This window comes from Pipistrellus hanaki (genome assembly GCF_964339955.1).
Source record: "Pipistrellus hanaki genome assembly, chromosome: 12".
Classification (NCBI taxonomy): Eukaryota; Metazoa; Chordata; class Mammalia; order Chiroptera; family Vespertilionidae; genus Pipistrellus; species Pipistrellus hanaki.
Window position 1 is genome coordinate 52,713,060 of NC_140514.1, and position 24,571 is coordinate 52,737,630.

The window sequence follows — 24,571 nt, forward strand, 5'->3', positions numbered from 1 at the left end:
CATTTCATGTCTTTAGGGTTTGAATGCGGCTTTGTTTTATGAGAATAAAGATCCCCGCACTTTTGTGTCCTTGGTACCTACCTCTGCTCACACTGGTGATGGGATGGGAAGTCTCATCTGCCTTCTGGTCGAGTTGACGCAGACCATGCTGAGCAAGAGGCTGGCCCACTGCGAGGAGCTGCGGGCTCAGGTGATGGAGGTAAGGTCAGCCGTCAGGCGATTGTCTTTTTTTTGATAGTACGTTCCTGGGTGGGGATGTTTACTGCTGTTAGATTTAACCAGCATGGCGCGTTGTAGCATATACCTCTTTGCAACCGTGTCTCTTAGGTGAAGGCTCTCCCGGGAATGGGCACCACTATAGACGTGATATTGATCAATGGCCGTTTGAAGGAAGGAGATACAATTATTGTTCCCGGAGTGGAAGGGCCCATCGTAACTCAGATCCGAGGCCTCCTGTTGCCTCCACCTATGAAGGAGTTACGGGTGAAGGTAAGCCTCGGAGGCCAGCAGTGACCTGTGGGGGCTTGTCGAGTTGGGAAACTGCTGAGATCGCATCCTCATTTTCGGGTGCTGCTTGGCTCACTACTTGTTAAGCCACACACACACACACACCTCGCTTTATGTCAGAGGTCTTCATGTAGGAGGGACCAGTCATGTTGGCAAATAAGAATCTTATTTGCCAACTAAGCTCTTGATAAAAACGGTAATGCACACCGCTAAGTAATTTTTCATCACCACTTTTATTGTTAAATAAGACATTCATACAGAAGAGTACACACAGGACATCGAAAAGCTTAATACATTTTAGGAAGCAGACAACCAGATCAAGGAGAAGAGCGCTGCTGACCCCAGGAGCCTGTGTCCTCTCCCGGGCTCAGCAACCTCGGCCCAGAGGGACCCGTGTGCTTCACTGTACCATAGTGACGCGTGTCCTTGCTCTGACTGCCAGCTCCATACCTGAGAACGCGCCCTAAAAGGGATGGACTTTTCTGCATCATGTCCTTCTCCTTTTTCCTTTGCTTCCTGCTGCTTTCAGTCAAGAAACACAGATTTATGGGTGTTGCTGTACTTGTGGTTCACTTTGCTGTGTATGTGGGCCATTGCACAAGGACTTCATGGTCAGATCTGGTGATAACAGAGCGCAGGCTGGCTGCAGTTCTCCAGTTCATCGCCACACTTGTGAACATGGGTTTGTCTCCTGGGGCGGCTGCCAGGTTTCTCCTGGGTGTGCACAGGCGTGAACTGCGGGCTCATGCTTAGGCTCTGCGCCGCCTTCAGCAGGAAGGCCGCAGTGTCCAGTGAGTGTTGCACTCGCAGCTGTGCCCATTGTTCACGCTTTCAGCTCAAGGCAGATTCTTCTGTCTCCCATTCTAGTGGCTGGGTAGCTCTTGCTGTTCAGGTGGCACTTGTCTGCTTAAAACATGGTGGCCACTATTTTGTTTATAGCCATTTGGATTTCTTTGTGAAATGCCTACTGTGCCCTGGCATTGTCTCTCCTTAGCAGATTTCCGAATTGTTTAGTAGTCCGCTGATTGGTGGGTAGGTAGTGCTTCATCTTGTCCTATTCTCTAACTTTTTTTCTTTCTCTAGCACCTCGAGTAAACAGAACTACTTAACTTTACTATCAATTTTATCAAGCTTTTATTTTGTGTATTGCTTTTTGTGTCTAGTTTAAGAAATCTTTACCCCTAAATCATGAAAATACTATCTCTTACGTCATCTCCTGGTGCTGAGCACTCTCCCGATGACAGTGGTAATGGCTTTGGTCTCTGCAGAACCAGTATGAGAAGCACAAAGAGGTGGAGGCAGCTCAGGGCGTGAAGATTCTCGGCAAAGACCTGGAGAAGACGCTGGCCGGCTTACCCCTGCTGGTGGCGCACAAGGAGGATGAGATTCCGGTCCTTAAAGTAAGTGGGTTTTCCTCCGGAGCCACCCGACCCGGCATGCGGAGAGGGATTCGCACCAGGAGTGGCAAGTGAAGCCTTAGTCATGGCCACTTTGCACACAGCTGACACTTTTTAAACACTTCAGTTTAAAAAAATCTTCCCCCAATTACTTCAGTTTGTATAATCATATGAATTGGCATAAGTAATATTTAAATGCCCTACAATTCTTCTTCTTCTTTTTTTTTTTTTTTAAAGAATTGGGTTCTTTTATTTATTTATTTATTTATTTTAATATATTTTATTGATTTTGTACAGAGAGGAAGGGAGAGAGATAAAGAGTTAGAAACATCGATGAGAGAGAGTCATTGATCAGCTGCCTCTTGAACACCCCTTACTGGGGATGTGCCCGCAACCAAGATACATGCCCTTGACTGGAATTGAACCCAGGACCTTTTAGTCCCCAAGCCGACGCTCTATCCATTGAGCCAAACCGGTTTTGGCTAAATGCCCTACAACTCTAAAGCACATATTTTACTTAAGTAAAAAATAAGCCCAGAAGTTGTTTGATTTCAGATGCCCGTATATGGACAGACTAGGTCCTGGGAGTCTTTCAAAGCCTGTGTGCCTGTGTAGGAGCAGAAGGCACATGAGCCCAGCAGTTTCACAAAAGCGAATTGTGATCACAGCTCATGCCACTATCCTGAGCACAGCTGGTCTGTGAGCCGGTCCCAGCACTCGCCCCTCAGGCTGCACCAGTCCCCGGGCAGGGAGCTGGCCCCTCAGGGCAGAGAGAAGAGGGCAGGTTGGCATGGACACCTGCTTTTTATTGGCATCAGCATGATTTTCCTTAGAATCTCATCTTCAGCTGAACCCGGTTTGGTTCAGTGGATAGAGTGTCAGCCTGCGGACTGAAAGGTCCCAGGTTCGATTCCGATCAAGGGCATGTACCTTGGTTGTGGGTACATCCCCAGTGGGGGGTGTGCAAGAGGCAGCTGATCGATGATTCTTTCTCATCAATGTTTCTCTCTATCCCTCTCTGTTCCTCTCTGTAAAAAATCAAAATATATATATATAAAAAAAAGAATCTCCAGAGGAGCAGTGATGGAGGACAGGGCTGTGAAATTAGGGTAACTTCAAAATTGAGACAGTTGAGCCGAGCCACTGGGCCACCGAAAACACATTCCTATGTGTCATACTTTCAGCTTTTAAGATTGTTATTGCATTCCTCTCACCGTCTGCATATTTGCCAAGTTGAGCAGAGGTTAAACATATTTCAGGCGAGGGGAGGCGAAGTGGGACACAGTTGAATGTGGTCCAGAGGCTTCACTCCTGCTCTGGTTCTGCAGTGCCGGCTCCTGGTGGTTTTGTTTTCAGAAGGATACTTAATGAGAGAGAGAGAGACAGTAGAACTCTAGGCTGCTGCTGCTGGAGTTGTATGCACAGCCATGTAAATTCCAATTTCTTCAGGATGAATTGATCCATGAGTTAAAGCAGACACTAAATGCTATCAAATTAGAAGAAAAAGGAGTCTACGTGCAGGCGTCCACACTGGGCTCTTTGGAAGCTCTGCTGGAATTCCTGAGAACCTCAGAAGTGCCGGTAAGTAACAGACCCGCCCGCGGTCCGGGGCTCGGGTGGTGGGCTGCCGCTGCCACCCGGTCCTGTAACGTGCGGACACCTGTCTCCAGTACGCAGGCATCAACATCGGCCCCGTCCATAAAAAAGACGTGATGAAGGCCTCAGTGATGTTGGAGCATGACCCCCAGTGAGTACCTGCCTTCCCGGGGGAGCTGCGCCCCATATCTGTGCCTGCCCCTTGGGGTGCGCTCCTTCTCACTCTCTCTCCTCTCTGACTTCCAGGTATGCAGTCATTTTGGCCTTTGATGTGAGAATTGAACGGGATGCACAAGAAATGGCTGATAGTTTAGGAGTTAGAATTTTTAGTGCAGAAATTATTTATCATTTATTTGATGCCTTTACAAAATATAGACAAGACTACAAGAAGCAGAAACAAGAGGAATTTAAGTAAGTTGGTGACTTTCCCTACTTTGGTCTTTGATGAAGTTGACTATTGGAAAATTGCTCAACAGCAGCAAGGGGTGTGGACAGCAGAAGCACGGCGTCCGCTGGAGGCTGTACCTGCAGTGCGGGCGCACGGGGCCCCCCAGCCGTGTGGGGGACAAATCCTCGGGAGCCTTCCTGGGTTTGGTTTTCCATTTTCAGTTTGGCAGACCAAAGTCTCCTTCAGGGGGGACTGTCTTCCTTCTCTGGGGTTGCAGGAAATGGGGAACTAGGAGCTGGAACAAGGGAGGCATTCCAGGGAGCGAAGCCTGGGCTGCAGCACGTGGAGAGGGGCACTCCCTTCCTCTGGGAGCTCAGGAGACAAGCAGTGAGCACAAGAAAAGCGGGAATAAGTGCTAAAAAGCAAAACAGAGCAGGATGAGGGAGGAGCAGCTCATCTCTGAGACCTAGGCTATGATCCAGCCACCCAGACACAAGTGCAGACAATGCTGGGCGAAGGCCACACAGAAACCCTTAGAGAGGTCAGAGGAGCCGGCAGGATCCAGAGCACGCGGGACCCCGTGCACGGGGTGGATTTTGGAGTCAGTGATGAGGGCCCATCGGGAGTCTCCCACAGTCCAAGCCAGACACCACCGAGGCTCAGAGCAGTCACCCTCAGAGTGATGGCTCAATTGGGCATATTCTCAGTTCAGACTGTGAGGATTTAGACTAGGGGTGTCGAACTCAATCAGAGAAGGGGCCAAAATCTAAAATCCAGCCTAAATCGCGGGCCGAATGGTTTACTGAACAGTCATAAACTGACAATGTCATAAACTGACAGCGGAGTGCAGTGATGACAGCGCCGTGCGGGCCACATTGCAAGGCCTGGCGGGCTGGATTTGGCCCGCGGGCCTTGTGTTTGACACATGTGATTTAGACGGTGAAACCTAACGGGACAAGGCTTAAGACTTAAATTGTGAAAGCACTTGAAGCATTTGCTTCATGAGCAGGGAAACTGCTTTTGGATCATCTGATTTGGGATCATCTGATGCTAGAGAGCAGGATGTAGTCTGATGCCTGTGGATCCCCAGAACAGCCTCCACATGTGCCACGGGCCACCCGAGTAGGTCCCATGAAGTTCTAAGACCTGAGTGCCGTCTGTAGCTCAAGCCCTTCAGTCTGGGCACCAGATGCTCCTGTGGGGCAGCTTCTCTGAGACCTGGAAGCACTTGATGGACAGAGGAGGGGTGAAGAGGAAACCACACAAGATGGCTGTGGACTGAGCACCCACCCCGGGCGGCACTGTCCCTGCCCGCGGGGCCTGAGAAAGCTGCAGGGAGCCTCGTGCTCACCTGAACTTGCTTTTTAGTTTAAATGACTTTGTACTTAAAATCCTTTTTTCTTCTCTTTTAGGCACATAGCAGTATTTCCTTGTAAGATGAAAATCCTCCCCCAGTACATTTTCAACTCCCGAGACCCTATCGTGATGGGCGTGACTGTGGAAGCAGGTCAGGTGAAACAAGGGACCCCCATGTGTGTCCCTAGCAAAAACGTAAGTGCCAGCTGTGCTCTCACAGCATGTGCTATCTGTTAGCAGTAATGCGAGTCCAGGAATGGTGGCAAAACTCATACCACGCCGAGTGTGTCACTTTCTGTCCTTTAGACTGCAGCCTTGCTAAATGTCAGCATTCCTTAGTCAAACTTGGTTTTAGCACCCGATACCAGTGCATCAGCTATGAAGACTGCAATTTTCAGTCCTCATTCACTTCACCAACTGCCTAAATATGACCTGCTGGCTTGGTCCCGGATCCCTTCGTGTGGCACTGCTTTTAGCCGTCAGTGTTTGTCTGCGTTAGGAGCAGCCTGAAGAGTCCAGACAGACCATTGCTTCCCAGGGCCTTTCTCCCTGGATTTGTCTGGCTTTGGGACTAAGGAGAGGATCCTGCGGGTACAGGTGCCCACGGGCCTCGTGCATCTCACACATCGGTGACTGACTGCTGGGGAGGTGTGCTGCCAGCTCAGCCTCTCCATGAGAGACACTTTCCCCTGTAATGAACTACTAGGTGGTCTGTGGGTACTTGGAGTCCCTATGATCTCCTGTTCCTCAGCCTTTATCCCAGAAGCTTTCACCATTGGCATAAGTCTGTTATTACATCAATTGTTGCAAAATGGTGATTCTTTCACTCGCCCCGCTCTGTAAAGAACCCTCACCCCCCCTGACCTTTTCATTGAGGATCCATACACCGTCTTGTTTTGTAGATTCTGCTGTTGTAATCCATTACCAATACCTTTGATGACCAAGTTACCCAGTTTGGTCTGTGGCAGCCACTTGCCCCTGGAGCATCCTTCTCCTCCCAAGTGCAGGACGCCGCTCCAGGCGTCTAGTCCTTCCCTGCCCAGACCATGCCTGTAGTTCCCATACCACTTCAGTGGCTGAGCTAGGATGTTTATTTGCAGTTTTTATCTCCTGTATGACTGGCCAACCTCTATTTTCTCTCTTAATCTCCTGTATCTTCCCAAGCAGAGGATGCCCCCACCCCGTAATGAGACCAGGTTGCTCATAATTCATCCTCAGAAAGAAATCGGCCTGCAAGGCCGCCCTGACTCCGTAGCTCCTCACCCCTCGCTCACAGCAGCCACTCCACGCTCATTCTTGGTTCTGAGCTTTGGGCACCTGTCCTGTGCAGTGTGGGACAGAAATAGAAAATAGCATACAGCACTTTCCAAGTTGTGGCCATCTCGGGAAGGGCAGAGAGGGCTGTGCTGTGTCACCCCCGATTTATCAATGAGAAAACTCCGCTGTGGAGATGGTGCCCATGGAGGGTCAACAGCCGAGGCTTTGGCACTGGCCCAGACACTGGTTTTCCTCAGTGCTCGTCTCTCGGTGCTGCAACAGGCAGGTTCCTGTGTTTACATTGTCCTTTGTTCTTATTTTACAGTTTGTGGACATTGGAATAGTAACAAGTATTGAAATAAACCACAAGCAAGTGGATGTTGCAAAAAAAGGACAAGAAGTCTGTGTGAAAATAGAACCTATCCCTGGTGAATCCCCCAAAATGTACGGGAGACATTTTGAAGCCACAGACATTCTCGTCAGTAAGGTAAGCCCCTCCGCAGAGGGGACCTCTGAAGAGGCGGCGGCCCTGCTGGCTCCCTCACTCGGCAGCCGGAAGGGACTGGTGTGGGCAGGCTGACGGAGAGCGGCCCCGGGAAAGCTGCTCACAGCGAGGGCGCCGGTCTCCCAGGGCCCCAGCAGTGCTGCCTTAGTGTCTGTCAGAGTGGCCAACGTCTGGGGGTCGCCCGCTTCTCTGGGCATTTGGTGGTTCCATTCTGTTCTGATGCCTCCTGTGCCTCGTCCTTTGCAGATCAGCCGGCAGTCCATCGATGCTCTGAAAGACTGGTTCAGAGATGAGATGCAGAAGAGTGACTGGCAGCTTATTGTGGAGCTGAAGAAAGTATTTGAAATCATCTAATTTTTCCACATGGGGCAAGAATTAGAGTAAATGCAAGAAAAACAAGATAAAAAGTGGAATGGACGTATCTGGACACTGATGCACTTAAGTATGGAAGGAAAAAAATAGATGTATAAAATGTTTTCCATGAGAAACCAAGAAACTTAACACTGGTTTGACAGTGGTCAAATACATGTCCCACAGTTCCAAGGTGCCTGTCCACATGCCCGCTCCTTCCCCACCCTACCTGCTGCTGTTTTAAAGTTTGCCCTTCCCCAAATTTGGATTTTTATTACAGATCTAAAGCTCTCTCGATTTTATACTGATTAAATCAGTACTGCAGTGTTTGATTAACCAAGCTTCTGCAGATTTTGTGATTCTTGGGACTTTTGATGTAAGAAATACTATTTTATTTATGCATCTCCTTCCCACAGTCATTTTTTCCAGCATTCTTCTGCCATATGCTCTGGATTTTTTAAAATTGGAAATTAGGTATTCTGGTATTTCTCTACCTGCTTTGTGTGAAACCATGGTGTCGAGTGTAGCTGGCTGCTATTGGCTGCTTGTCTAGTCCGAGTCCCCTGTAATCGGCACAATTCTGACTCCAGCAACGAGAACATTCACTAGAAAGCTCTGCTAGGCCTTCGTGGTAGCGTAGCTTCTCCCCCAGGAGCCTCCAGCTCTTGTATACCAGTACGTGTTAACACTGGGATTTTTTATATAATAATCTTGGTCTATTTTACCCTAGAATGTCTATCATGCATACATTTTCTGATTAGAAAACAGGGAACTGATAACTATTTGGGGCTTAGTGCTTCTAAATTGTCATGGAGACATCATATGATTCATGCATATTAGTAACTCTGATAGTAGCTACTTTTATGGTTTTCCTGGAAAGTGTGGGTGATAGGTCCACATGAGGATATACTCCTTTCCTCAATATAAAGGTAATTCCTGTAACAGATCTCAAGGGTCTGTCTACCTATTTATAGCAGTGTCGAATGAAGTTAGTGTAGGTGTTTGAAGAAAATGTTCCCAAGTAAACTATATTTTTTAAGTGTTATGGCATAACATAGCATAAAAATACGTACATTTGAAAATCTGTACCACTCGTCATTATTGAAGTTTCTCTAAGGGCCAATAGAGGTAAGAAAAACACTTCCAAACACTGTGGGGCATAATTTTCCCAGGAGAAACTTAATCAATTGTGTGTGTGTGTGCTGATTCACCACATGTAAACTCCTCCACTTGGAAGAAGTGAAGATGTCCTTAACAGGCCCTTAACTTCCTTCCTGTGTGGGGGTGATTGTCCAGAAGCAGCAGACCCCAGCCTGGCCCTCGCGGGAATTAGAGAGCCTCGCAGAGTCTGGGCTGCAGGTGGTTCCCGTGGTACGGACCTGGTCCCTAAAGGATTCACAAAAAGGAACCTGTACAAAATATACATCCAGTTCTTTATTAAACAACTGTAAACACCTCACTGTAAAAATCCATAAAACTTTATAAACAAACATTTTGTAAATAGAATCTATACTACAGTAAAAGAATTAACACATTTATTTACATGCAATACTGACAAATTTGGCACTTTTTGAAAAGAAATGTACAAAACACTTGCTCCAAAAGAAATTTGAAATTATGAAAACTCAGAGCATCACTACCATGCACTTTGTAGATACCTCACAAGCACTTATGGCACAGCAGCGAGAGCTCCACGCTCCCTGCTCACACTATGTAACCTTCAGTGTGCTCCCATAAGTCTGTTGTAAAACCACCTGAACATTGTCAAGAATAAAGTCAAATGCCATATTCCAAACTGATTCCACCGACTGCTGCGTCAACCTACAGGTGGGGAAAGAGGAACATCAGGAAAGACTCAGGATTCCTTCAAGAATCAGTTTAACATTTTAATGTAAGAATCAAGAATCGATTTTGGCAAACTCGAGAACATTCCAAAGGACTTCCCTTTGTTTTAAACTATATGAAACCCCAAGGGGAACAATCTCATTCTGACTTTATTACCTAGTCAGTGTTGGCGGCATTCCTTTCTTTGCATTCTGCTCACTGCCAGAAACGACAGAACTCAGAGCCTTGCCTTCCTCCACTAGCCCCTGTGACATGCCATTTCCCCCTGATGGCAGTACTAGTTACCTTTTCATGTATTTTATAACGAGGTCCAGTTTCTCCAAGTCCTTCTCCTCTATCAGGTCAGTGCAGTATTTCACAACTTGCAGAATGTCTTCTTCCATTGGATCTGGAGGGGAAAAACATCAAATGAGGACCAGCCCACCTGTTTATAGGACAGGAAACTGCATTTTTACAACAGCACAGTCAATGGGCTTCGAGAGAACTTCCCCAACCAGTGTAAGTGCTCTGGCTGATGGAAGCTTATTGGATTTAGAAAATGAGCGCATCGGCATAGTTGAAACCACAGGACCATTCATTACACATCGTGCTCGGCGCGCTGCCCGGCCAGGCTGACCTGAGATGGTGGTGATCCACTCCTTGAGCAGTGTCTTCACGTCACTGAACTCCACGGCGCCGGCGAGGTTGGGTGCCGGGGGCCTGCCACAGCCCGGGGCGGCAGGCTGCACACCTGAAGCAGAAGCAGAGAGTTCTCCCTGTTAAGAAAACAAATGATGAAAGTGCTGTATTTACGTGACATCGAGTGCATTAAGATGCGGTTTAAAAAGCATAAAGCTTACTAGTGCTTTCCCAGGAGCAGGATCTTCTTGTTTCAGAAACCCTTCAATTAGCTTCTGGGGACTCCCGCCGGCCCCTGGCGCAGCTTTGACGGGGCTGTTAAGCAGCTTGTTTTTCAAAGGGCTCTGAGCCTTTTGGGGGGAGCTGATGGGGTTTTTCTTCTTGTTCCGTTTCTTTTCTTTCACTGAGGCTGGTTTCAGCTGAAGTAACGGATTCCTTGGCACTAAAAGATGAACATAAGATCCTCAACCAAGGTATCTGGATAGTAATATGGATCCCCCCACCCCTCTCAAATCCAACCCCTGTGCACACGCACCCCAACAAGCCTCTAGCTGAGCCTGGGAGGCAGTTAATGACGAGGGCTGGGAGGTCAGGCTGGGCTGGCCCCTGCTTCGTCTTTCTGTTGCACCACTGCTGACTGCTAACTGCTCACAGGAAGTGATGAAAACTCAGCAGGTGAAATATAAACGGCTCCTCAGCACTAGTCTGTTTTTAGCCTGCATCCTTTTATGTATCTGTTTCAAAGGACAATGGCCTTGGCAATTATGCGAAAAGATTTTTTGAAATACCTATTTAGGCATCTTCGTTTTTTTTAAAGGGCTTTAAAAAAAAAGTCAAGAATGGTGTTTGTAAGTCAAGAAGTTACAGACACAAATCTAACTAGGACTCGATCACTTACTGTATTGTCTACTTGTTCCGCTCCCCCAATTTAAAGACCTCAACACGACTAAGAGCCGAGTCTGGCCATTATACCCCATGCTCCGCTTCCCGCGTGCTCACCGGCGGCGCTGGCTGGCTGCTGGTGCCCGCTCTCGCCCTGCCTCTGCCTCTGCTCATACGCTGCTTTCAGCTCCTTCTGCAGCTCAGCAGGGAGGGCAGCAAACACCTCTGGGTCCACCTAGTGGGAAAGAGGTTCAAAGTCAAAGGAGTTGATTCTATATGGCAGCTGGCTTATACTTTTCACACGAGATTATTTTCAAATGATACTTTTCTGATCTGTATGAATTCTTAACAGGTCCTCAATATTAAGGCTCATTAAATCCTCACGAGGTTTTAGGATGAGAATAAGGAATACAATTCTGAGCATGAACTGGACTTTTTTTTAACAAAACACTGAGCCCCCAGGGCCAGCAGCACAGGCTCGGCTGGTATGTCATGTTTTCTGAAACATGAGACTGGACTGTGTTACTGCCCCAAGCTGCGCTTCTGTTTCTCAAGCACAGCCCCATCAGAGGTCTAAATGGGAACAGGATGTTCTGGGTAGAAGCTGTGAACATCCATGTGCCATAGTCTCCCTCCTCTCAGACCTCCGTTGTTTCTGAGTGGCTGCTGTCTGTCCTGCAGATGATGAGATGAGCCAATCCTGCCCCTTCCCCCATAAGGACGTGGTGTAGACTAATGCGAGTTTCAGGTGCAAAGGGAAAGGAAAGAAGACATGCCCTGAACTGGAGCAGGAGGTGTGGCCATTACACTGGCAGAAGGCCCCTCCATTTCACTTACCTGTGAGAATGCTGGGAGGGCTATTACATTAATTCCCATGTCGCTGCTAGATGCTTGAGGTTCTGGTATTTGTAACAAAACCGTCCCCACTGGCTGGGGCACAATCCCTGTATTACAGCCGTTCACTGGCTCCTTCTTTTTGTCCCCGCGCTGCTCCTCTTGCTGGACCGCACAGACTTGCTCTACTTGTTCCCGGAGATCGGACGGGAGTGCTTCCAGAACAGACTGGTCGAGCTGTAAGACAGGGTGCGAGGGTGCGCCACGCTCAGAGATGATGCGTTTGGAGAGCTCATACTTCACTTGCACCTCAACGTTAACATCTCGGATAATGAAGAGAAGGTGAGGCGCAGATAACCAGGCCAGGAAAGCCACCCCTGCCCCTGCCTCTGAAGGCCGAGCAGAAATGTGTGATTCTGAAGGTGACACTCCACAACTGGCCGGTCCCCAGGATCAGGCCAGTACACACAGAAGGAGCCTCCGTTTAAGCTCAAATCTCCAATTCCTAAAGCCAGAAGTTAACCTTTCAGGCAGGAAACCATATGCCCCTGAGCACAATGCTAGGCTGAGAGCAGACAGACTGGCATCCCTGTTCCCAGGCCCGGTCCTTCCTCCGGCCCCGCACACGGCCCTTGGGAAGCATGACGCTCAGGAGCGGGGCAGGCCAATCTGAGCTCGCTGGGAGCAGCTTTCTGGGTAACTCGGGCCACAACGGCCCCTTGCCCTAGCCTGCAGCCAGCGGCCAGCGGGCAATGTTCTCAGCCTCTGCCACCGAGTGCTACAGAGAAATCAACTTTCCACACCAGCAGCGCGCACCAGCTCAGCCAGCACCTGAGTCAGGAGGTTAGCCCTCCCAGGGAACCGCGCCGGCTGCCAGGAAAACCCGTCTCAGGCTTCCGACCGCCAGAGCTGGTGCTCAGCCAGAAGCGCGCGTGGCCTGTCATAGAGGCAGTGAAGGAACTGGCTCTCACCCAACATTTCACAACTTGCAAAGGTTGCAAATCCTTCACTTAACGGGTCATGTGGCATTTGGGATTCAGTTCAGGAACAGAGTGGCCTTAAGGAGTCACCCTTTCTCTCGACTATACTGGCAAGGAAATTAAACATGTCATTCCTACTGTAAATCTACTTTTGCATTTTTATCATAATTATAGAAATGTACCTGGGAAGGAGATGGGACCTCTATACTCAGGTTTAGTCTTGATTTTAAGCTGATGGGAGAATGTAGACCATTCCATTTCCCCGAAGGCTCGGCTTTGCTCACAACAGGGCTGACGGCAGACGGCAGATGTGTGGAGAGAGATGGCAGGAATGTGCAAGTTCTAGAGGCAGATGCGATTTCCAGATCCATGGCAGCCAGGAATACTGAAGCACAGAAAATACAAAAACTAGCCTCCAGCTCATTTGGGGACGTGGGGGCACTCTGACCCAGCGTGTGCCTGAAGGGGCGCACACAGCCCTCCCCGCCAGAACACTCACAATCAACAGCTCTCCTGAGGCAGGACACCCCACACCCACCTTCCTGGTGCTCTTCCTCCGAGGACGCCTTTGCTTTCTGGACTTGGAGGAGGTCCAGGACAGAGTGGGCGCCGCCGGGACGGTGGCCTGGCTGAGCTGGCACATGCCTGGGACATGCGGGAGGTCTCGAATGAGCGGGAACCAACTGGTTCACTTGAATCCCAACCTAGAATCAGAAGAAAGTATGTTTTTAGGAAAACTAAAGTGAAACATGAAGTCAACTGAGCAACATTCTCAGCCAGTCCTCTTTTTACATCTATTACTAGAATATAAAGTTAAAGTATTTAATCAGCCTTCTACATGATTTTTTACAAAAACGGGTTCTGTACTACCTGGTGAGCAGACTGCCCCTCCACTTCTCCTCATTTACAACAACCTTTTCACACAGAACATCCAAAAAAGGGAGCTGTTGAATCTCACCAAAGTTTTTGCCAGAAAAGTTTTGAAAAGAAGATTCTAAAAATTTTTAAATTAAAAAAAAAAAAAAAATCTACCTGCAAACTTCACATAAAATAAAAAAAGTATTAAAAATGGGGTTGGGCTGAAGCCGGTTTGGCTCAGTGGATAGAGTGTTGGTCTCGGACTGAAAGGTCCCGGGTTCGATTCCGGTCAAGAGCATGTACATTGGTTGCGGGCACAGCTGGTCTATGTTTCTCTCTCATCGACGTTTCTAGCTCTCTATCTCTCTCCCTTCCTCTCTGTAAAAAATCAATAAAATATATATTTTTTTTAAAAAAATGGGCTTGGGAGTGGACGGGCAGTACCCTCCGGCATGTGACGGCCACCCTCGCCAGCACAGCCAGCGCAGCGGGGAGGGAGAAGCTGAGTCCCGGCTGCCGCGGCTCCCAGGCCTTCCACACCGGCTGCACCGGCCGGTCACCACGCTCCGCACGCTGAGCGCACAACGGGACCAGCGAGGCTCCTCTTGCAGAGAGCGAGGTTTCCACCTTTCCCGTGCTCTCACCTCTGCTCCAAAGGCACCTTCATGTGCCTGTGGTGCGTCTCCCTCATCAGACACACGTTTCTGATGAAAAAGAACCTGGTAAGTACAAGCCCTGCAGACTCACACTCATCCCAGTCCCATCTATTTCTAGAGGAGCAAGAACAGGAAGCAAGACAATGCATGTAAAATAGTCCGTGGTTCGTTAAAGAAAGGCACTATAAGAACTTAAGGCATCAAATTATTATTCTAGGCAGAAAACAGCTCAGAACAAATCTGATTTTCTCTAAAAAAGGAGATCATCAGGTGAGAAAGTTGAGTTTTTCGGTTTTATCACAGGAGCCGAAACCTGCACACAAACCCCACACCGGCCCCAGCGTGTTCAGACCAGGCCTCCGGCGGAAGCCACGTCACAGAAAGCATTCCAATGCCGTGCACCCACCCCTCTCATGTCCGCGATGCTCAGCTTCATTGTGTGGAACATGTTCAGCGCGGCCTTCCCAATGACGGCTGCGTTGTCCGTGGCCTGGTCCAGCGTCACAGTCCTGTAAGCGACAGAGGTGACTTTTTAGGGGCAGGAGCTGCACCAGGCGCTGCAGACAGAGTTGGAAGTTGTCAGGAAGCCACAGAGTCACGTACGTACGTATGTAACTCCTAAAACCCAACGAGCTAGTTTACCTTCAAGGAAGCCAATGAATTAATTACACTGGCAGCAAGGGGAAAAGAACATTCATATAGAACATTGGAATTTTAAGAGCATTCACAAAGAACCGGCTAACTAAAAGTAAGCTGGAACTTTAAAAAGAAGTACTCAATACATTAACAAATGTAAACATATTGTGTTGCAACCAACACATGAATGTTAAGTACAATGCTCTTCAGATACTACGAGAGGTTTTAGGTTCCAAGGACGATGGTGTGGCGGCAGAATGGTTACTATGAAGAAAGCAAAGATGAATCCCTTGTATGTTGGTTCCTGACTCGTTTTGTCAGTCTGAGGTGAGGCCATTGAAACATCTAAACATGTGGATATAAGCTCGTTACAATCCTCCTCCTCCTCGGTCAGACCCGGGTGGACAGCCGTGACAAGCGGACGGGTGGCACCGTCTGCAGGCAGGGAGACCAGGAGGCTGAGGCCAGCCGGGGCACAGCCAGCATCTCCAGGTGCCCGGTGCGTCCGCTGTGCTCGCTTCCCCGTGCCCCGAGGACATCGCGCACTCATCTGGACACATGCCCATTTCTGCACGAAATCCTTTGGGAAAGCATTTCCACTAATTTGTTACCCAATAATAACCTTCAACATAGATAAATAGAGACTAACTTAAAAGCATGATTTTAGTGGAATTTAGTGGATGAAACCTATGTTTATCTTAATTTCTTTCTAAAATACCAATAAAGTGACTTAAAATGATTTTTAAAAGGTATAAACTCTGATAGAAATGGGAGAGGGAATTAGAGAAGAAAAATGTTATCCATAGTTTAGAATACTAATAGCAAATCAGTAAATGGAAAGCTTCCAAATGCCTGCTTAACAGCCACAGGAAGGCACCAACTTGAGCAAGCACAGACCCCCAGAACAGCTCAGGAATTAGAGGTGCCAGGTGTGTAAGAAAAGGGGGGGAGGAAGGGCATGAGAACGAACACGAGAGAGCCCCCACCGTCCACTACCTGAGGGCCTGTCACAGCTCACTGAGGAGTGAGGCACCTCCCATCCCCTTCCCCATCCAGACCCTTCCTAACAGGAACCAGATGGAGCTGGAGGACTCCGCTCTGGGGAAACAGGGAAGCGAACAGAAAAGATGAGACACTACCATGGGCTGTGACAACCCCACAGCAGCCCCTCCAGCCACTCGGTGAAGCCCCCGGAGCCAGGCCTGCGTGTCCCGCTGAGTCCAGAGGACCAGACCGCATGGTCGCAGTTCCCAGGCGGGAAGCCGAGCCCTGCCCGCAGACACTGCGGAAAGCCGCCCGCAACGGCAGCCAGGACGGGAAAGGGACTGGAGAAGCACTCACCCTGGGACTGGCCGAGCAGTGAAGAGGAGAGACGATGCTGCAATGTGAAATACTAGCAGCATTTACAAGTCCAAAGAGCAAAGCAAAACACTCGAAATTTAAAATGTTACTGGAAACAAGTAACTTCTAACTCCAAGTTACGTTTATAGCCTTTAGGCCAGCAAAGCGCCGAGCATCAGGGCAGACATACAGGTTCAAACAGGCAACACCTGCGCTCTTTCTCAGTGAGGTCTGACAGGGGGGGAGGGGGAGGACGGGAAGGATCCACAGAGGGAAGGCTTTGCAGGAGGCCTTGAGATAAACCAGTCCAGCCAGGAGTAGTAGGCTGGGGGACCCCAAGAGACAGGTCTCCCAGAAAAAGAGATCAACAGATGGCTGATGTACTGAAACATCCTGGAAGGGAGTTTGGAAACGATCTCTGGTCAATTCACAAAAGAGCAAACGATTCTCAGTAAACTGAGAAAAACCTGTTCAACAGGAGAGGAAATGTGTGGGTCAGCTCTGAACAGTATGTGTGTGGCTGGAACAATTTAACACTAGACCATGACTGATCCAAAAACAACTTTATTGAGGCAAAGCATGCAGGGAAAACAGGCACTGAGAAGGGAAAGCTAGTTTTACAAAACGGAAAGAAGCTAGAGGTAGCAGTTTCCGTGGGCACCTGGAAGCACGGAGGTGACCACCAGGAGAAGCCACGGGAGCGAAAGAACGGCCTGGAGCTGGGGCCCAGCAGGGAAGCACCGCATGCGACACCTCCTCACTCAGACGCATTCCTCTGGTAGAATTTAGATGTACAAACTTCAAACTGACCACATGTATCAAAGGACTCGAGGGGAGATTCTTTCCCCAAAAGGAAAAGGGTTATAAGTGAAAATCAAGCCAGAACTGGGTCTCCACGTACCTCTGACAGGCCATTAAAATCTGCCGTTTCTATTAGTTTCATCTAGTGTCAGAGTCTGGAAGCCACAAGACTGTGGTCAAGGACAAGAAATCACAGAATCATGGAATGTGGAGACCAGTTCTTAATCCACTCAACTGAACAGGACTCAGACCGCACGGGAATCCACAGACTGTTGAACACTGGTGCCTGGTGGGCCCCTTCGCAGCCTTCATGTCTCACAGGCCGCTATGAGGTCAGTGTCCCTCACACCAATCATATAAAAACAAGCACAGGCTGGCGAGGCCCACAGGAAGTAATCAGAGGAAACAGTGGGCACTGTGGTATTCCATAATCCCCACTACAACACAGCATCTCCTCCGCAGCCAGGTGCCCACAGCGTAGGCGTCAGCGGCTGGCTTACAGCCATCTGCATCTTGGTGACGCTTATAAAATGGCACTGTTTCAATCATGTGCTTCTTGTGCATCATCATGTGTCATGCAAATTAACATGTTAAGAGCACAGCAAAACATTCTATTACGGTGTTTACTAAGCAGAGTCCCTATCTGTTCGAGGTAAACCCTGACTGCTGTGGAGGGAAGGCTGCAGCTGAGATGAGCTTCAGATAACGGGGGGGAGGGAGGGTGCTGCAGGGAAGCCACCGGCAATCGCTGACGGGCCCATGGGGGTTCAAGGACTATTCTTCCTACTTCTGTATTGTAAGTTTAAGGTTTTCATAAAACACTTTCTTAAGGTTTAGGACAATAAAGAAACAAATACCAAAAGCAGCAAACAGGTAAGTGCTTATAAAAAAGCCAAATAAATATTATCCTGAGTCAGGGAAAATAAAGTATAATCAATTTCATTTTAAATATGTAATTAGATTTCTGGAGAACCTGGATTTTTCCAAAGAGAATGATCAACAGGCTGTTTTCTTAATAAGATTGGACAGAGGGAGCCCTAGGCACTGCTGAATGTACCACACACAACGCTAAGAAACGAATAGACATTTAAAAGTGCATACATGCCGCCCTAACCGGTTTGGCTCAGTGGATAGAGTGTTGGCCTGTGGACTCAAGGGTCCCAAGTTCAATTCCAGTCAAGGGCAAGTATCTTGATTGCGGGCACGTTCTCAGAAGGGAGTGTACAGGAGGCAGCTGATCGATGTTTCCTCGCTCATCGATGTTTCTAACTCTCTATCCCTCTCTCTTCCTCTCTGTAAAAAAAAAAATCAATAAAATATATTTAAATAAATAAATAAATGTGTATATATGCCAAGAGGAAACGAATTGCTACCAGTTCTCCTTTCAAAGAATTATATCAGTTTTGGATGTTCCTTTCCAGGTATCTTGAACAAATAAAGCTCCAGGTTACATTCCCAGAAAAGGTATTATTATAAACTGGATTTTCAGAAACCGGGTTTAAAAACAATTATATCCAGAGTAGAGTCCTATAATCAACTTATTATAGAAATAACAACAAACTACCATTTGAAATAAGTAATTAAATGTTCATTAAAATAGGTAAGAACAGCCGAGTGATTTGGCTCAGTGGTAGACCGTCGACCTGCGGACTGAAGGGTCCCAGGTTCGATTCCGGTCAAGGGCATGTACCTTGGTTGCGGGCATATCCCCAGTGGGGTGTGTGCAGGAGGCAGCTGATCGATGTTTCTCTCTCATCGATGTTTCTAGCTCTCTATCTCTCCCTTTCTCTCTATAAAAAAATAAAATATATTTAAAAAAAAATAGGTAAGAACAGAGTTCAAAATTACCAACTGCATAAAAAAGTATTTTATGAATTATGTTCAATGTGTAATTTATAACCCGTTTTCCTGGTAAATCAAGACCTTCAATGATAAAGCTGGAAGTTTTCTGTGTCTGACAGCATCCTCTTGTCACTCTCAGCAACATCACTATAAAATGTGACTGTGACCACGCTAACTCTTTCCTTACATGTGTGTGACTTTCAGGAGCAAAGTCTTAAAGCTGTGGTTGCCCAGAAGATATAAAACAGGGTGCAGAGTGGCATAAAGTGATGTGCAGAAAACTAAGTATTTTCACACTAGTCTCAGCTCTTCACTGAAGTTTTGTATTTGTGGCTCCCACATTAAAAACACACTTTAAAATGCGTTCTACCAGTTTTCAGAGACTGCAATGACTAATCTTTTCACAAACAGAAATGAGACCTCCCTGAAGGAGGAACCGTCTCATTCAAATCATTAAGTGACTAGATTGAAATTTCCCGACGGCCCTTCTCCCAAGTCCACTTCCATCGGTGGTGCAGGTGTCGGCCTTTCCTGTCCTGCTGTCCCTGCACTGAAGCCAACAGCCTGACCCCAAGGCTAGGCCACCAAAGGCCAGGAACACGTGGACAGGCTGACCCTGAGCGTAGCAACTTAACTCAAAGGTGGCCCCGAGCTGAGCCTGCCTCCAAAGAATATCCCTACCATCGCAGTTTACAGATCTCTGTTCATTCTCTTCCTTGGTTCCTTATTAATTAGAACAACCTGCACTGAAGTATTAACACCCAATACCCCCTTTAGATAAGCTTACCTGGCGATGTGATCACAAATTCCATGGCCTCCAAATTTTGCAGTTTCCACAGGGGCCCCCGGCTTCCGTACCATTATTTTGAGAGTCAGGCGCTTCCCCTTCATGCCAGCAGCTTCCAGCCGTCTTTGAATCTCCTCAGAAAGGCTCAGGAGGAAAGCTTCTGCTTCTCTGGGCTGCGGAAAGCACACACAGAAAACTCCGTTACTCTCCTACAGACCTAACAATCCCAGCCTTATGCATACACATTATTGACTATTTTGCTAAGCATTTGTTTAAAAATATCCTACAAGCTCTGGGATTGCAAGTATTTGAAGACTTAATGCCAAGTACCCAGTCTGGTCTAGCTGACAAGATAAGACAAAGCGAAAACAAAGGACAGCATAAGGTAAAACCACTGAGCGATCAGTACCTGGGTAAACCTTATTCCATAGTTGATCTCAGCTGAAACCGATTTTCTTTCCTTTTCGGTTCGAACCGGTCTGTCATCCAAACCTCGGCAGAACCTGTACAGCATCTGTCCCGTCTTGGGACCAAATTCCCGCTGCAGCCTCGCCATGGTCATGTGCTGCAGGTCCCCGCACGTCTGGATTCCCAGAGAGGCCAGCTTGGCCTCCATGGACCGTCCCACTCCTAGGAAAGGGCACATATTGAGTTTCCTTCTTCACACAAACTACGAAAAACAATATATTTGAATGAAAAATTTCATATTGAAATTTTCAATTATACATTAATTTAACAATTTAAAATATTAATTTAAAATAATCTTCCTTCAATTTTAAAAGAAGAAGTGATCCTTTGTTTACTAACTGTATTGTCAGTCTTTCCGTTTGTTCTGTTACTCCTTACCCGAGGATATGTTCCCCATTGATTTTTTTTAGAGAGAGTGGGAGAAAAGGGGAAAGAGACAGAGAAGCATCAACATGAGAGGGACATCCATTGGTTGCCTCTCTAGTGCCCTGACTGGGGTTGGAGACTGAGCCCTCAACCGAGATATGTGCTCCTGACCAGAATCAAACCTGCGGGCCGATACTCGAACCATTTAGCCACACTGGCTAGGGATCCTCTTTGTAAAATTGCTGACAGCATTACAGATGACTCCCATTTTCTCCCCTTTTGCCCCACTCCCCCCACCTCCTGCCCCACCCAAGACCTTCTCCATACTATTGTCTGCGTCCATAGGTTATGTATATACGTTCCTCCGCTCTCCCCACTGAGATGTTATTCTTTTCCATGCAGCCATACCTCTGGACCTGTGTTGTTCATCAGTTTATTTTTAAGTGACATAATCAAAGCATCTCATAGGTATGTATTTCTAGAATCATCTTCTCGATTTGGGATACACATATAGGTGAACCAGAATTTCTCAAATATATAGAGGTAAGGTCTCAAAAGAATGTGATTTTTACTTATTACTGAGTAATGTCAAGATTTCTACCTTGGAGGGATCTCAATACCAGACTTCAAACTATATTACAAAGCCACTGTTCTCAAAACAGCCTGGTACTGGCACAAGAACAGACATATAGATCAATGGAATCGAATTGAGAACCCAGATATCAACCCAAATCACTATGCTCAACTAATATTTGACAAAGGAGGCACGAATATACAATGGAGTCAAGACAGTTTCTTCAATAAATGGTGTTGGGAAAATTGGACAGACACATGCAAAAGAATGAAACTAGATCACCAACTTACACCATTCACAAAAATAAACTCAAAATGGATACAGGACTTAAACATCAGACGGGAAACCATAAAAATACTAGAAGCATCCACAGGCAGCAAAATCTCAGACGTATGCCAAAAGAACTTCTTCACTGATACTACCCCTAGGGCAATGGAAGCTAAAGAGAAAATAAACAAATGGGACTACATCAAAATAAAAAGCTTTTTTACAGCAAAAGAAACCATCAACAAAACAACAAGAAAGCCCACAGTGTGGGAGAACATATTTGCAAATGATACCACTGATAAAGGTTTAATCTCCAACATCTACAAACAGCTTATACAACTAAATAAAAGGAAGATAAATAATCCAATTAAAAAATGGGCAATGGACCTAAATAGAACATTTTCAAAAGAAGACAGAAGGAAGGCCAAAAGGCACATGAAAACATGCTCAAAGTCACTAATTGTCCGAGAGATGCAAATCAAAACAACAATGCGGTACCATCTCACACCTGTCAGAATGGCCAACATCAACAAATCAACAAACGACAAGTGTTGGCGAGGTTGCGGAGAAAAAGGAACCCTCGTGCACTGCTGGTGGGAATGTAGACTGGTGCAACCACTGTGGAGAACAGTGTGGAGTTTCCTCAAAAAACTGAAAATGGAACTCCCATTTGACCCAGTAATCCCACTTCTAGGAATATATCCCAAGAAACTAGAAACACCAATCAGAAAGGATATATGCACCCCTATGTTCATAGCAGCACAATCTACAATAGCCAGAATTTGGAAACAGCCTAAGTGTCCGCCAGCAGATGATTGGATCCAAAAACTTTGGTACATCTACACAATGGAATACTATGCGGCCATAAAAAATAAGGAATTCTCATCATTTGCAGCAAACTGGATGGAACTGGAGAACATCATGCTGAGTGAAATAAGCCAATCAATGAAAGAGAAACACCACATGACCTCACTCATTTGTGGATAACAAAGAGCATTATAAACTGATGAACCAAAAGATAGATATAGAGACAGTAAATCAACAAGTAGACTGTCAAATTACAGCGGGGAGGGGAGGAAGATCTGGGGGAGATAATAGATCAACCGAAGGACTTTTATACATGCATATAAGTATAACCAATGGACACAAAACTCTGGGGAGGGAGGGGATGTGTGGGAGGGAGGGTGGGGGGCAAAAAAAAAAATCAATAAAATATATTAAAAAAAAAAAAAAAAAAAAAAAAAAAAAAAAGATTTCTACCTTATTCACAGAATCAGCTAATTCAGCTATAGTATGATTTACAGACATATGAGGAAACTCATGAATGTTAGCATTCATTCCTAACATGCTCACCCACTGCAAGGAGAGTGGCCTGAGTCCAGTGTGGGAGGAGGTACGGAGTGGCCAGCCTCTAACCTGTCTCCTCCGGGGCGGGAAACTTAAGCTTGGAATCAGCACCAGATCGGCCTGCAGACTGAAGGGTTCTGGGTTCGATTCCAGTCAAGGGCATGTACTCGGTTGCAGGCTCAATCCCTGGCCCTGGTTGAGAGGCATGTGTGGAGGCAACCAATCAATGTGTCTCTTACAGATGTTTCTATCCCTTTCTCTCCCTTCCACTCTCTTTAAAATCAATGGGAAAATATCCTCAGGTGCGGATTAACAAGGAAAGTTTACGATATGGTTCCAATCACATTTTCTTTAAATGGGCAGTAGAACAAGAACTTACAACACAGGCCCAAACCGGGACAAGTGGTACCAGTGGCCTGGGGATGAAGGTTCCTAAGAAACCGAGAGGCAGAAGAGGGCCGGGGAAGAGACAAACTTCTTTTATGAACAAAGAGTATCTCCCGGAACAGGGAGTGCCTTTCTAAGCTGGGCAGCATGCACTAGTCCCTGTGTCACCTGTCCAAACGCAAGGTGGACCTTCACCCACAGGAAGCGCGTGGGATCTGTTGCTTTCAATTTGCCTGAAAGCTTAACAAAGGTACACACATCTAGGAAATGTGTTTGAGAGTAACCAAGGGGAACTAAAATTCTTATTGAAATGGCCTCCAAACCACCAAATCAGTATTTTTTCACCAATGAGGAAAAGACTGCATTCCTGGTCTTCCGCAGGATCCTATCAGAGACTCGGAGCAATCTGACATCAGCTGGTCACTGTCACGTGGCCCCTCTGAGCGGCGTCAGCAGAAGGAACCCGCCTTGTCCCACTCCTGCAGGAGCACCTCCGAAGCAGTGACCCAAGGTCAGGAGCCGGCACCCTCACAAGAGGCCTATGGCCATGGAGGGGGCTGGACAAGATTACACCGAGAGAACTGATTCCCCGATGGAAACTACATAAAGATGGTGAGGGTGCTCCCTCCCACTGTGAAGTTCATGTCAGAATGGAGGAAAGTAAGAATACCAGAGTCTGAGTTAAAAACAGCAAATCTTCCAGGGGAACACCGTTCGGAAAAGGTGAAGTTCTGGGTGAAACTCTTGAGTATTCTCATGTACTAGGTTGGCCAAAGACAGAGACAAGTCAGAGAGGCACTCTCCTATTCAGGTTCAGAGAAGGCTCTGTGTTTCAGTTTCTTCCTTCTCATCACTGCCCTGCTCCCCACTCTCAAACGTAACCACGCTCTTCCCTTACCGATCTGGGAGCCAATCTGTTCTCCGTGACTTGCCAACTCATAAGAGGTGATATTCAAGTGTGTGTGCTGGGGAGGAGAGAGGGAGGAAGCCTATAGTCTTTTAGAGTATCTTGAGTATACCAAACAGAATTATTATTCACTAGTAGGTAAAAAGAAAGGCCATTCTATTAAACTGTCCAGTTAGCCACAATCAACTGAAACTAACTGAACTGTCCTGTAAGGAAGCAGAAAAGATTCTCTCTATTGCATGCTCACCTACTGCAAGGAGAGTGGCCTGAAGTCCAGTGTGGGAGGGAGGCACGGAGTGGTCAGCCTAACCCTGTCACCTTCAGTGGGGCGGCAAAGTTAAGCTTGGAGTCAGCACCAAAACCCGAGAGGGCAGCTAGTTTCACTGACTGCATTCTATACGTGTTTATAATGAAAGGAGGTGTGGCTAAGGAGAAAGCAACAGGGTCTTAAGACTCACACAGAGTACAGTCACCTAGAAAGAAAAAAGGGCAGAGAAATATGCTAGCTTAGAACCAGGTCCTGGAGTCTCAGGAGAGAAGAAAATCAGACGTAGAAGCTCCTGGTCAAGCCGCTGGGACAAAGCCTGGTGCCTGTCCTTGAATGGGAACCATTACTTTAGATTAGAAACGGCCACCAACGCCTCCCAACAGAGCCGCAGGAGAGCAGTTTGGAGAATAAAGTCTCACCGTCTGAGCGCTGTCCAACAGGAGTGTCTGTGATACCAGACACGTTCTGTACCTGCGCTGTTCAACCCAAGAGGCACCTTCCACAGGTGGCTAGTGCACAGCTGCAATCTGGCTGGTACACCCGAGGACCT

At 47.3% G+C, this 24,571-nt stretch overlaps 2 protein-coding genes across 6 annotated transcripts in view; one reads left to right on the forward strand and one right to left on the reverse strand.

Annotated features, from left to right (window-relative positions):
• The window catches only part of EIF5B (eukaryotic translation initiation factor 5B), a 45,895-nt gene extending 38,202 nt beyond the window's left edge, over window positions 1-7,693 (forward strand). For both annotated transcript variants that reach the window (XM_084900329.1, XM_084900330.1), the window contains exons 16-24: window positions 17-199; window positions 328-489; window positions 1,776-1,907; window positions 3,354-3,485; window positions 3,575-3,651; window positions 3,747-3,911; window positions 5,301-5,439; window positions 6,827-6,988; window positions 7,253-7,693. In XM_084900329.1, the coding sequence (XP_084756455.1) occupies window positions 17-199; window positions 328-489; window positions 1,776-1,907; window positions 3,354-3,485; window positions 3,575-3,651; window positions 3,747-3,911; window positions 5,301-5,439; window positions 6,827-6,988; window positions 7,253-7,360 (1,260 nt within the window). In that variant the 3' untranslated portion in view covers window positions 7,361-7,693. The remainder of the gene's footprint in view (window positions 1-16; window positions 200-327; window positions 490-1,775; window positions 1,908-3,353; window positions 3,486-3,574; window positions 3,652-3,746; window positions 3,912-5,300; window positions 5,440-6,826; window positions 6,989-7,252) is intronic.
• Window positions 7,694-8,769: 1,076 nt separating this feature from the next.
• REV1 (REV1 DNA directed polymerase) overlaps window positions 8,770-24,571 on the reverse strand; it is a 99,588-nt gene continuing 83,786 nt past the window's right edge. For all 4 annotated transcript variants that reach the window (XM_084900326.1, XM_084900325.1, XM_084900328.1 and 1 more), the window contains 11 exons: window positions 19,847-20,067; window positions 19,438-19,610; window positions 14,437-14,539; window positions 13,055-13,220; window positions 12,699-12,901; window positions 11,540-11,773; window positions 10,820-10,937; window positions 10,042-10,262; window positions 9,819-9,957; window positions 9,488-9,590; window positions 8,770-9,178 (listed from right to left, as the gene is read on the reverse strand). In XM_084900326.1, the coding sequence (XP_084756452.1) occupies window positions 9,067-9,178; window positions 9,488-9,590; window positions 9,819-9,957; window positions 10,042-10,262; window positions 10,820-10,937; window positions 11,540-11,773; window positions 12,699-12,901; window positions 13,055-13,220; window positions 14,437-14,539; window positions 19,438-19,610; window positions 19,847-20,067 (1,793 nt within the window). In that variant the 3' untranslated portion in view covers window positions 8,770-9,066. The remainder of the gene's footprint in view (window positions 9,179-9,487; window positions 9,591-9,818; window positions 9,958-10,041; window positions 10,263-10,819; window positions 10,938-11,539; window positions 11,774-12,698; window positions 12,902-13,054; window positions 13,221-14,436; window positions 14,540-19,437; window positions 19,611-19,846; window positions 20,068-24,571) is intronic.